The sequence below is a fragment of the Sphaerodactylus townsendi genome, linkage group LG13, assembly GCF_021028975.2.
Source record: "Sphaerodactylus townsendi isolate TG3544 linkage group LG13, MPM_Stown_v2.3, whole genome shotgun sequence".
In the NCBI taxonomy this organism is placed as follows: domain Eukaryota; kingdom Metazoa; phylum Chordata; class Lepidosauria; order Squamata; family Sphaerodactylidae; genus Sphaerodactylus; species Sphaerodactylus townsendi.
This window is the reverse complement of record NC_059437.1, coordinates 50623788-50637293: the sequence shown is the minus strand read 5'-3', so window position 1 is coordinate 50637293 and position 13506 is coordinate 50623788. Positions and strand designations below refer to the sequence as shown.

General features: G+C 48.5%; 1 protein-coding gene across 1 annotated transcript in view; it reads right to left on the bottom strand.

Moving 5' to 3' along the window:
• LOC125442489 (transmembrane protein 132D-like) overlaps positions 1-13506 on the bottom strand; it is a 383280-nt gene that overhangs the window by 130709 nt on the left and 239065 nt on the right. Inside the window, exon 4 of the mRNA XM_048513856.1 lies at positions 1397-1580. Coding sequence (XP_048369813.1) covers positions 1397-1580 — 184 coding nt within the window. The remainder of the gene's footprint in view (positions 1-1396; positions 1581-13506) is intronic.

Here is a 13506-nt window from a genome sequence, read left to right as displayed (position 1 = left end):
AAACAATGGGGGATGGGGGCACCCCCTTTGGGAGTCCATAGCTTTGGGCTCCCTGGACCAAACTTCACAAAACCTAGGTGGTATCAATAAGAGACTATCCCGATGATCCCTCCCAGGTTTGGTGAAGTTTGGTTTAGGATGTCCAAAGTCATGGACCCTCAAAGATGTAGCCTTCATTTTCTATTAGCTCCCATTGAAAACAATGGAGGATGGGGCACTCCCTTTGGAAGTCCATAGCTTTGGACCCCCTGGACCAAACTTCACCAAACCTGGGTGGTATCAATAAGAGACTCTCCTGATAATGCATCCCAGGTTTGGTGAGGTTTGGTTCAGGGGAATCCCAGAAATTTATGGACCCTCAAAGTGTGTAGTCCCCATCTTCTATTAGTTCCCATTGGAAACAATGGAGGATGGGGCACCCCCTTTGGGAGTCCATAACTTTGCACCCCCTGAACCAAACCTCACCAAACCCGGGTAGTATCATCAGGAGAGTCCCCCAAACAATCCCGGAAAGTTTGGTGCTGCTAGCCCAAACAATGTACCCCCTGCAGGCCAAATACCGAAAAAGGACTAAAACATTTTAAAAACCCACAAACGGGTGGGCGGAGCTTCGGACATGAATGGGGGGGGTTTCAAACCCGAGAACCCCCCCTTACCTACGTGCATGTGCCAGGTGTACCAGGGGAAATGGCATCCAGGGCAACACCTGCTCCAGTGCCTCCACATAATGCCCCACTTACCCAAGTTGACTGGACCTGGCGCTGGCTGCTGCTGCCCCCCCACCTCCATCGGAGCAGTGATTGTGCCTGCCTCGCTCCGGGGGGGGGGGAAGGTCCACAATTTGCCAAGTTGCCAGCATTGGGTCCTGGCGACTTGGCAAGCCGCCGGTCAGCTGGCACGGGCACCCCTGGAGTGAGGCAGGTGCTGCCTCCTGCTAGAGGGACATGCAGGCTCCCACTTTGATCACGTGGGGGTACGATTTTGCAACCCCATGTGATCTGCTGGGTGGTGCCCGGGGTCAATTGACCCCCCCATGTCCCCCTGGTAGATACGCCCCTGCCTTCATGTGGGTGAAATGTTAGGAGCAAAATTTAGCAGACCACAGACAGAGAAACCAGAAAACCCACAACAGCCAGATGATTTACATTTCCTTCAAAGAACTCGAGACAATTTGCATGGGGTGTCTAGGAAATCTTCCACCCAGACACTGATCAGATTTGATTCGCAAGGTCACCAGTACTATATCATCCATTTTTCAAAATTGCAACCTGTGTAGTTCAAGACATTTAAAAAGTTCACTAATAGGTTCATTCCAAGTCAACGTTCCTTCAAATCAAATCAAAATGTTCGTCTGCGAAGAATATTCCAAATTCAGATAGCACAGAGCTTTTCTTACCATAGCCAATGGAAGAACACCAATCAACTCCTTCTGGCTTATGTAGATCTTGGAGATACCCAGGTCAGATGCTCTATCTCCCGGATATTCAACTTGCCAGGTAATAAGCTGGGTCTCTGGCAGGTCACTCAGTTCTTCAATTTCAAAATCGATTTGCATGATCTCAGACGGAGGAGCATCCAGGCTGGAGGACAAGGAAGAAACAATTTGTCTGGTGAGCAAACCAGCTGCATGATTTATTTACAAAATTTACACACCGCCTTTCCGTCTCATCAAGACTATCAAGGAAGCGAACAATTAAAAAGTGAAACATCATACAACAATCATAAAACCAGTTAAAACCAAGAGGTTTACCGAGCAGAGGGATAAATCTGCTGGCGGGCAGCCACTGCAGCCCCCCAAGACACACAGATGCAGTGTAGAGTGCCATGTCAGTACCCTGAATCAATAGCGGCCCCAGAATCTTTCTAAGGCTTCATCCACTGGTTGAAGACTATGATGGAAGGAGACAGGTGAAGATCCTCGAGAAGGACTTCCATCATATATCCAGGGTATACATTTTCAAATATTAAAGTATCCTTTTTACCTCAGAAATCATAAGCAAAAGACCTTTACTGGTTGTGGTGGGTTTTCCGGGCTGTGTGGCTGTGGTCTGGTAGATCTTGTTCCTAACGTTTCACCTGCATCTAGCTGGCATCTTCAGTACCATGGCCACACAGCCTGGAAAACCCACCACAACCAGTTGAATCCGGCCGTGAAAGCCTTCGACAATACAAAGATCTTTAAGCATAAGCATAAGCATTTTATTGTCATTGCGCACGCACAACGAAATTTACAGCAGCATTCCTCGATGCACACAATTTCAGACTCACACATCATCCTCACTTTCCCTTCCTCCACCCATCCCTACACAGCCCCAAACACATCAATACGAAGCCGCAGAGTTTAGCATAGCCACAGCTCTGGAGTAGAAGCTGTCTCTAAGCCTCTTTGTCCTAGTTTTGAGGGCCCTGTATCGTCTGCCGGATGGTAACAGTTCAAAGAGAGAGTGTGCTGGATGAGACGGGTCCCTCAGAATATTTTGGGCTTTATTTAGGCTTCGGGAATTGTAGAGTTCTTCCACTGAGAGAGGATTAGACCATATGCATATACAAAGGAACACGTACACATAGATGCATTCACAGTTCATCGTTTTGTTACAATTTGGTTCCCGTAACAAGCATCTTTTACAATATTTAAACATTCAGTCAGAGGCTTCACATGGCTCTTGTTAACAGAACACATAACAACATCTTTCCTCAGCCAGAGTCAGAGAGCAACTGTTTCCAACTGTCACTTTTAGAATGTTAGCTGAGATCTCCCAGAATTCTGTGCTGCTGCTCCATGCCAGGCTGTCAAATCCAACATGAAGATCCCTGAGCCATTAGACCAAGGATCTAAATTTTTGTTTGTACCTGACAAATGGAGGTTTGGCTTTCAAAAGATTATGTACCTTGGGAATCTTGCTGGATTAAAAACCACTTTGTTGTAGAAGTCCTTGTTATGGTAGAGATGCCCACCTCCATGTGGCCCTAGAGATCCCTTGGAATTACAGTTCATCTCCAGACTACAGAGATCACTTCCACTGGGAAAAATGGATGCTAGGGCTGGGGGGCTTTATTGTATTGTTACCTCCACAGGTTCCACCGCCAAATCTCCAGAAATGTCCCAACCTAGATCTGGCAACCCTACTGCCCATCTGCTGGTAGTGGCCAGGGGCAACCGTAAGGCAATACGCTTAGAAGAAGAAGAGTTTGGATTTATACCCCCCCCTTTCTCTCCTATAAGGAGACTCAAAGGGGTTTATAATCTCCTTTCCCTCCCCCCCCTACAACGAACACCCTGTGAGGTAGGTGGGGCTGAGAGAGCTCTGAAGAACTGTGACTAGCCCAAGGTCACCCAGCTGGCGTGTGTTGGAGTGCACAAGCTAATCTATTTCACCAGATAAGCCTCCACAGCTCAAGTGGCAGAGCGGGGGATCAAACCCGGTTCTCCAGGTAAGAGTGCACCTGCTCTTAACCACTACACCATGCTGGCCTAGAAAGTTTAGGACTGCACTACACCAGGACGGGACAGGGCCAATTTAACCATGATGCAAACACTTTTCCTGTGCAACTTTGCATGGATTTGGTACCTCATTTCAACTCTGCCGTATTCCATGCAAAGCAGCTACTAGCACTCAGTTAGCATGCCAGTACAGTATCCGCCAGGCTCTGGCTCTCTGGCATGCAAACCAAGCACAGATAGCTACTTTGCATGCTGTGCCGCACAGTTCAAATGAGACGCTGAGCCCATGCAAAGTCACCCAGGGAAGCTATTCCGTTGCCGGCGGCACCATGTTGAAATCAGCCTTTCGGCAGAGACAAAATGAGACATTCAGCAACGTCCCAGGGCTGGAAACCGAGCCCTTGTTCAAAATGCAAGCAAAGAACCAAATAATAATAATAATAATAATTCGAGTATGCTGCCAAGCAGCAGGTAGAAATTGGAGAGCGGCAATGACAATGGGAATAATTTGCTTTTAAAATCAAGAAACATCATTTTAACCATTTTCAGGCTGAAGCAATAACAGGCTGAAAAGCTACACAGCAATCTTTTCAGTCTAAGGCTGAAAACATTCCCTCTTGGCTCAGCAAGGGAGCTGCTGTGGACGCCTACACTGAGGAAGTCCAGCCATCAGGCCACAGATCCGATTCTATGATAACCGCATCAATGTCTCACCATCTGGCCCAAGAAGAAGAAGAGTCTGGGTTTATACCCCATCTTTCTTTCCTATAAGGACACTCAAGGTGGCTTACAAGCTCCTTTCCCTTCCTCTCCCCACAACAGACACCCTGTGAGGCAGGTGGGGCCGAGAGAGTCCCAAAGAACTGTGACTAGCCCAAGGTCACCCAGCCGGAATATAGGAGTGCGGAAATGCATCTGGTTCACCAGATAAGTCTCTGCCACTCAGGTGGAGGAGTGGGGGATCAAACCCGGTTCTCCAGATTAGAATCAACCTGCTCTTAACCACTACACCACGCTGGCTGTGCTGAGGTCTTTCCCCTTTCCAAACCCTCCAGGCTCCCCTTCGGAATCTCCAGGTTTTTCCCAAATACCTGGTGTCTCCAGGTATTTCTCCTCCACGACATCTCCCTGGCTGTGTTTCCACCCACAGAATCCTTGGCAGCACAAGGGTTACCGTTCCAACCTGCTCGTTTTGTACCGTGTCCTTCCCTTGAATGATGTCTCAGAGTCTTTTATAGCTCCAATGTGATTCACAACCAGAGAGGAAGATGTATGCCGGGAAGAGCGGAGACTGAAGGAGCCGTGGCTGGGCAGGGTTTAAAGGGCCTGATCTTGTCAACCTAATCATAAAATCAGCCACCGGGTGGAATATAATGCAATAAAAAATTCTGCTGTGCATCCCTGCCAAGGCGAACTCTAACAGCCCCTGGCATTTATAGCTAGTCCCCCGCCCCCCAAATCGGGAAGGGACAAGACACTCAATAGTGAGCTCTCTCTCTCTCTCTTGCTGTTGTTGATTTGCAAGCATTTGCAAATCCCCCTGGATTCCTGTGGATTTATAGTTCCCTGAGTTCAAAATCAAAGGAAGGGTGTCGGCAAACGTTCTCGGAGAGGGGTATAAGAAGGAGCCTGAATTTTGCCAGGACAGAATACAAGTAGAGGCATATCACAAATAATAATGTTTATTGTTTATTGTTTATCAATAATGTTTATTGATTATTATTTGCTGCATTTTAAATCTAATTTAAATTATTTACAGTCTATATGTATCTGAAATTTTATGTTGTTAACCGCCCAGAGCCCTTCGGGGATTGGGCGGTATATAAGACTGATAAATAAATAAATAAATAAATAAATAAATAAAAATAATTGTTGGAAGAAAGGGACTATACGCTGTTTCCTGCCTCATCCTGCAGAGGGGTTTTTTACTAGCGAGCTAGTGGCTAGATAGGGACTTAGGAATTTGTCACCTTTACTCTATCATGCTGACTCTATCCCTTTGATGTAGACTGATACTCTTAGGGACTTCTTCCCTTGCTTCCGCCTTCTTCTCGGACCCTCTCCATTACTCTTACTTTCACCATGCCTAGGGAGGATGTGTCTCCTACGCAACCGCCTCCATCCAGCTAGATTAGACTAGATAGTGAACCTATTTCTCCACCTTTCTATCCAGAATGGAGTTCACTAATAAATACTCTTTTTATTAGATAAGAAACTACAAATGACTCTGATTTTCTTTTGTGTCTGAAGTTCTCTCTAGCAAGCTCAACCACGTGTTTGTACCCAGGTAAGCTTCCCTGTGTTAAGCCTCTGTGCCACTCTGCTAATTTTCAAGGGATACACACGCACCAGGTGTGGATATTCCAACAACAATGCTGCACGGCTGACGGTTTTAAAAAATGGGAGGGTGGGGGTCCAGATTGCCATCCGGTTAGGTTTGCTGCCCATCGATAAGACTGTCGTTATCAGACAATTAACAAGGGATGCATATTAGATTAAAACCACTGCATTTGAGAAGTCCTTGTTGTTACGGTAGGGATGCTAGGCTGCAGGTGAGACATGGGGTACCCCTCATCTCCACCCTACAGAGATCAGTTCCCACAGTTCCCACAGAGAAAATGGATGCTTTGGAGCAGGGGTCCCCAAACTACGGCCCGGGGGCCAAATGTGGCCCCCTGAAGGCATTTATCCGGCCCGCCAGGCATGGCAGCGATGGCTCCATTCATGTGCAGTGGGGGCCCGAGGGAGAGGAGGAACCGGCCCCAACGGCTGTTGATTGCAATTACATGATGGCACCCCCAAATCTCCATTAATTTTCTGACCCAGAGTTGGAAACCTTACATGTGGCAATGCCTGCTCCTGCCCTCCTTCCCTCCTCAGCTACCCTCCATGTGTTAAGCCTCTCAGGCTTGTTCCGAAACCTCACCTCCCACTGGCATCAGCCAGGCTACGAATCGCCTTCGGTGGCTGCTAGGGAGGAAAGAACCCAGGAAGATACCTGATCCTGGGTATGGAATGTTTCATTGGGAAAGTTCTGCTTTTTTTTTTACAGGGGAAGGTATTCCACAGCCTCCCTAAACAATATGTTTGGAACCCTCCTAGTACTTGACACTTTGGTCACTGGGTTCTGGCAAAACAGACCATGACAGAAAGGCTGAAAGGTGAAATCAAACATTTTACAATCATTTGTGCATAGGAATTTGTTCATAGCTTTTTTTAGTCCGGCCCTCCAACAGTCTGAGGGACAGTGAACTGGCCCCCTGTTTAAAAAGTTTGGGGACCCCTGCTTCGGAGGGTGGACCCTGTGGCCTTGTACCCCACCAGTGTGGAGTGAGGGGAAACTGCGCCCAGGGCACTCATGCGCCCTCCACTCTGCCATGACACTGCCCACCCCCACCCTGCCTCACCCTGGAACACCCCTGCCAAGCCCCCTCGAAACCATTCCTGGCTGCCATTTTGTGGCACCGTTTCTTTTTAAAAACTCCATGGATCCGCTGCTATGAAGCTTCGAAGCCTCAGGCTGCACTGAAGTTCACTCGGGGTCGTGCCTTCGTAGCTACAAAGATACAACCCCCCCCCCCCATTAAAAAAACCTGACAAAATACAGTCCCAGCTGGCTGGCGCAAGCTCAGAAAATGACACCAACTAAGAAGTGCTGGAGGCATGGGAAACGTCTTAAAGCGATCGCACAGCAAATGAAACCATTTTCAAAATGTTTTCACAAAATAACTGTTAAGGAACTGAAGGCAAATAAAGCGTTTTCAGGCTGGAATCAAAACGGTTTGGGCCAAAAGCATTGCAGAATTCCACGGAGGAAACATTTTCTTTCCTGCCTGAAAACGTTTTATTTGTGTTGTGCGGAATGGACCACTTTCAAACCCATAATTTCATCCGAAAGGGCTGGAAATTTGCTCTTTAAAAAGATTTTCTGGAGCTGAAGAAGAGAAGAAGAAGAGTTTGGATTTATATCCCCCCTTTCTCTCCTGCAGGTGACTCAAAGGGGCTGACAGTCTCCTTGCCCTCCCCACCTCACAGCAAACACCCTGTGAGGTAGGTGGGGCTGGGAGAGCTCCAAGAAGCTGTGACTAGCCCAAGGTCACCCAGTTGGCGTGTGTGGGAGTGCACAGGCTAATCTGAATTCCCCAGAGAAGCCTCCACAGCTCAGGCGGCAGAGCGGGGAATCAAACCCGGTTCCTCCAGGTTAGATACACGAGCTCTTAACCTCCTATGCCACTGCTGCTCCTCCTACGCCACTACGCACCTTGGCGCACTGCCCATCAGTGTCCTTTTTGCTACCTGAGGCACAGGTTAATCTGCGAGCTGTCCTATTTTGGGATTCCAAGGGAAGAAACAGGCAAAAGCAAATAGTCTCAGGCGGGGAAAAAAAAAAATCAAGGGAAGCTATCGTTTCCACTTTGTTGACTTAATTTCATAGAACATCGTTTTTTTAAAAAAACGCATTGCATTCCGTGTTTTGTGTCGATGCTTCGCAAGTGGGTAATTTGAAATGAGAGTCAAGCACAACATCACTCTTGACCTCAATGCAAGCAGAAAGATTATTGTCTGCGGAGGTTGCTATCGAAACCCGGTTACCTTTTGTTGTGCAAGCAGGCGCGCGCGATGCATTAGGCACCGGGGGCCCAAGGCAAACTGCCTGAGCGTGTGCTTGTGGGTTAAGGTCTTGCCAGTGTAATCTTTAAGCAGCGGGGCTGGGAGCGTTGCAGCATGCACCCTGTTGCTCAGTACAAGCAAGGTGCAGAGCCAGGCCTTGGCCCAAGGGAGATGAGCCCCGCGGAAGCTTAATCCCTCTTCTCCTGGTACATTAATGTCAGAACGGCTGACATCGGTAAATGGGACTGAGGGGCAAGGACTCACACCTGACCATGGGGAGTGTGGAAGCTGTCTCCACCTCTGATATGTTAATGGATGTTTCCTGTTCCTTTGTTTCCTTTGATGCTTGCAACTGTAGTTCAACTGCCACAGGAGGTGGGGATGGCCACTCACCTGGATAGCTTTAAAAGGGGCTTGGACAGATTTATTTTTTGGTCATGGTGGAGTGGCCGCCCATGGGGGGGGGCATCCAACTCAGGTTTTGCCCAGGGCTACAGTTTGCCTTGTTATGCCCCTGGGCCACAGCATAGCTCTTTTCCAGATGTGCTTCTCCTTCCCCCTCCCCAGTTTGCCCCCATTGCCTACTGGCTTGAGTATTTGCGCAAAGAGACACAGCATGATGCTGTGGTTAAGAGTGGTTAACTCTAATGTGGAAAGCTGGCCTTGATCCCCCAGTCTGCCACATGAGCAGCAGACTCTTAGCTGATGAGCTGGATTTGTTTCCCTGCTCCTCCACATGAAGCCTGCTGGGTGACCTTGGGCTAGTCACAGTTCTCTCTGAACTCTATCAGCTCCACCTCTCATAAGGTGTCTGTTGTGGGGAGAGGAAGGGAAAAGAGTTTTTTTTAACTGCTTGAGTCTCCTTTCAGGAGAGAAAGGCGGGGTATAAATTAAGGTGACCAGATTTTCATCTTTTTGAAGTGGGACGCACGTGCGCGCACACACAGGAGTGCACTGCCTTCTGGGGCGCAGGAGTGCACTGCCTTCTGGGGCGCTCCCCGGTTTCCCGCCCTGTCAGGGGAGTGCCCCAGAAGGCAGTGCGGTAGCCTTGCAAAAATTGGGACATTTTTAAAAACCTCGTGGGACACGGGACAAATTAGTTAAAAGCGGGACTGTCCCGCCAAAAGCGGGATGTCGGCCACACAAGTATAAATTCAAACTCTTCTTCCTCTTCCAAAATATATGCCAGGGAAAATGTTACTGTCCCCCACTGATCAGCCTCAGCAAGTGCAGTGAGCAGAATAGCGGATGTTAAATGACGTGATGCTGTAGCGTTGATGTGAATGAATTTGGATGCATTTGCACTATAGGCCAGGGGTATCTCTGCTTCCTCTCAGTGATTAAACGTCTTGGGACAGGGCTGAACTCTGGAAAACAGCACTCAGGCCCCTTCCACACATGCAGAATAATTCACTTTTTGTCTACTTTCACAATTGTTCGCAAGTGGATTTTGCTATTCCGCACAGTAAAATCCAGCTGCAAAGTACATTGAAGGTGGATGGAAAGTGAATTATTCGGCATGTGCAGAAGGGGCCGAACAGCTCACAACAGTGAAGTTTTACTAAGGCATCCGGAGCTGTGATTTCCCAGGAGCCCCAAGACTAGGGAACTAGGAATGTCCTTTTTAATTTGGAACACAGGGACCGTTTGTCTGAACTAGCAGAAGGGCTGTCACTTGAGTGGTATATCTGTTACCAAACCTGCCTGCAACTTCTGTCCCTTCCTCCTTCACTGGGCACATCTTCCCTGTCTTTCCCGTTCCGCCGCCTGCTCCTCGGACTTCCACCTCTGAGTGTGCTGCGTTCATGGTCCGTAATGTGTTCCCCGCAAGGTTTGCAAACAAGCTGCGTTCGTGCTCGCTGCAGGGGCCCCGGAGGATTGGACACCGCTGTGCAGGAGCACAGGTCTGATCCTCGTCTGGTTGCCGGAGAGCTCCAAGGGGAGACTGTTAAGCAGGCAAAATAATAAAATGGGGAGAAACTCTCGAGTGAGAGGCCAGGAATCCTTCCCCCCTTGCAAGGCCAGTTGCGGGTGTGAAGCTGGCTGTTCGTGCAGGCAACTGGGCTCTCTCGATAATAAACTGCCAGGTGGTCTGTGAGTTCCACACAGAATGAGAAGGAAAGATCTAACCCTGCCTGCTTGCTAGGGGCGCTGCCAGCTGCCAGAAACCGCTCGTATTCTGGGGAGCGGAAGACCGAGGGAGCGTCAGAATCCAAATTGCTGCCCATTGGTGTGAGATGAGTCGCTTTAAGGATCTACACATGGGCACAGGACAGTTTATTCACTTCTCACATTTTCTGTCCCACCTAACAATCATGGATCATAAAGTTGGAAGAAATCACAAGGGCCACCGAGTCCAACCCCCTGCCTGGCAGGAACACACAATGAAGAAGAAGAAGAAGAATTTGGATTTATATCTCCCCTTTCTCTCCTGCAGGAGACTCAAAGGGGCTCACAATCTCCTTGCCCTTCCCCCCTCACAACAAACACCCTGTGAGGTGGGTGGGGCCGAGAGAGCTTCGAGAAGCTGTGACTAGCCCAAGGTCACCCAGCTGGCGTGTGTGGGAGTGCACAGGCTAATCTGAATTCCCCAGATAAGCCTCCACAGCTCAGGTGGCAGAGCTGGGAATCAAACCCGGTTCCTCCAGATTAGATACACAAGCTCTTAACCTCCTACGTCACTGCTGCTCCTACGCCACTGCAGTGGACTTCACAAGGTAAATATTAGCCGTTGCACAAGACGTTACGGCAGGGAACACAGACTGAAGGCAGAACATTGTGTAGTTATGAGAGCGTGTGTGGCCTGGAATATTATGAACCAATTTGGAAGACTTGAAAAATGTACTCTTTGAAATATGAAGGTATCTTACCAAGCCAGAGGCGTATCGGGGGGGATGGCACCTGGGGGCAACACCTGCTCCAGGCACCCCCACCTCCATGCCCCCCATGCTCGGGGGTGGGGCTCGGGGCGGGGGCAGCTTGGATGGAAAACTGAGATGTTCTTTTGGCATTCTGTATCACAAAGTGATTTTTTTTCTAATAACCCCTCGTAAGTTATTCAGAACGTTTTGCCCAACCAAGATGTCATCAGCGATTCCCTCACATTGCCAACCCCGCAAAAGAAAAATCTCCCCAACCCAAAAGATTAGCAGAGCATTCAGGACAACATAAATTCTCGATCGCAAACTTCCCCGTCAACCCGGTTTATAGGGCTCCGCCATCGCCCCGAACATCTCTTGAAGCGATAAATCCAGCCGTAATTTGTCACGTTATGTGAAAGAAATGATAAATCAGCACTGAATTTATTACATCCAATCTAATAATAACCCAATAAATTATTCAAGACGGCAGTCGGTAAACATGCAGTCGTGCTTTCAAAACTGCTCAATCATGAAGCTGGACAAATTGGAGTTTGCCGGTGAGTTTTGAATATGCTACAAGGCTGTGTTGCTACTTGATACCAAAAGGACAGCGGAAAATTACAGGAGTGTATGAAAATAAACTTGGTTTAGCTTTGAAACAAACTGACACAACTATGATTTTCCTCCTCTAGCATTAAAAACGAGAAACTTGTCTTCAAAGGAGTGCGGAGCTTTTCTGCTTAGGTCTGTATAATTCTGTTACGTAAAATGCCAAAAAAATGTATCTCTGTGTTATGTTCTCTGCATCTCCCCCATAATTTTCAGGATCGGCAACATCATTTGATTGTCCTCACTGTCCATGACATTATACATTTTATAGTCTTGGCCTGAAGCAGTCAGTGACATGGAATAGAGATGAGGTCACAACATGAGGTCAAAGAGATCTTGCCTTTCATAGGGGCAAGGGAGAGAACGTCTGTGTACAGATGCTGATTTCAGTGGCAATATCCTGTGAAATGCCTACTTCCTCTGTCAGCCACGTTTGTCCCAAAGGATGGTTGGGGGTGGAAACGGCTGTCAAGTTTCAGCAGAATCTTAGAGTAGGAAGAGCCCCCAAGGGCCATCAAGTCCAACCCCCTTATGGCAACCCTGTAAGGCAGTGATGGCAAACCTTTTCGAGACCGAGCGCCCAAACTGCAACCCAAAACCCACTTATTTATTGCAAAGTGCCAACATGGCAATTTAACCTGAATACTGAGGTTTTAGTTTAGAAAAAACGGTTTGGCTCCCAGGCGCGCGTTACTCAGGAGTAAGCTTGGTAGTAGTTGGTGGCTTTGCTTTGAAGCAACCGTGCAACTCTTCCAACGGATGAATCATGACCCTAGGAGGGTTTACTCAGAAGCAAGCCCCATTGCCAGCAACCGAGCTTACTCCCAGGTAAAGGATCGTGCTTTAGTTCTTCGCATGAAAATCAGCGGGGTTTAACAGCGCTGAACAGGGTTACCTACACTGCTTCCCCAAAACTAGGTCTTAGGTTTAATGCTAATAATCGAGCCCACAGCCCAGGTCAGCCTAGATGTGGAGGGGGGGGGACTCTGTTTGCGTGTGCCCACAGAGAGGGCTCTGAGTGCCACCTCTGGCACCCGTGCCATAGGTTCGCCACCACTGCTGTAGGGTTTTCAAGACAAGAGACTTCCAGCTCTTCCTCTGCACAGCAACCTTGGACTTCCTTGGTGATCTCTCATCCAAGTACTAACCAGAGTCACTCCGGTTAGCTTCCAAGGCTGGAAGAGATTGAGCTGGCCTGGGTCATCCAAATTGGAGCTCTGCCAGATACTAGAAATTGCTGATCAAATTCCAAAATAAGAAACTACAGCATTCGCGATGCTCATTTATATTACAATCTGAGCACCTTAACCTGCAATCCCGTGAGATTGATTCTGGCCAGGTGTTTCGCTTTGTACCTGCGTCACCGACTAAGTAACAGGTGCCAGCTCAGAGCTTGATAGCTCGAACCCTTGGTTTTGATGAAACCATCTAGATGGCCGAGATTAACTGGAACTTTTTGTTACATACAATTAGAAAAGCTGGCAGTGGACTTCACAAGGTAAATACCAGCCGTGGCACAAGACGTTACGGCAGGGAACGCAGACCGAAGGCAGAACATTGTGTAGTTATGAGAGCGTGCGTGGCCTGGAATATGATGAACCAATTTGGAAGACTTGAAAAACGTACTCTTTGAAATAGGAAGGTATCTTACCAAGCCAGAGGCGTATCGGGGGGAAATGGCACCTGGGGGCAACACCTGCTCTGGGCGCCCCCACCTCCATGCCCCCCATGCTTGGGGGTGGGGCTCGGGGCGGGGGCAGCTTGGATGGAAAACCGAGGGGTTCTTTTGGCATTCTGTATCACAATCTTGACCCAAAAGCTATCGCTTTCTCTAGGCCCCTCTGCAGGGAATTCTAAATTGGGGTTTTCAGGAACCCTTGAAGATCGTTTCAGAGGGTAGCCATGTTGGTCCACAGTGGAAGAGCTAAATTTCAGTCCAGCAGCACCTGAAGAACATAAGAACTAGCCTGCTGGATCAGACCA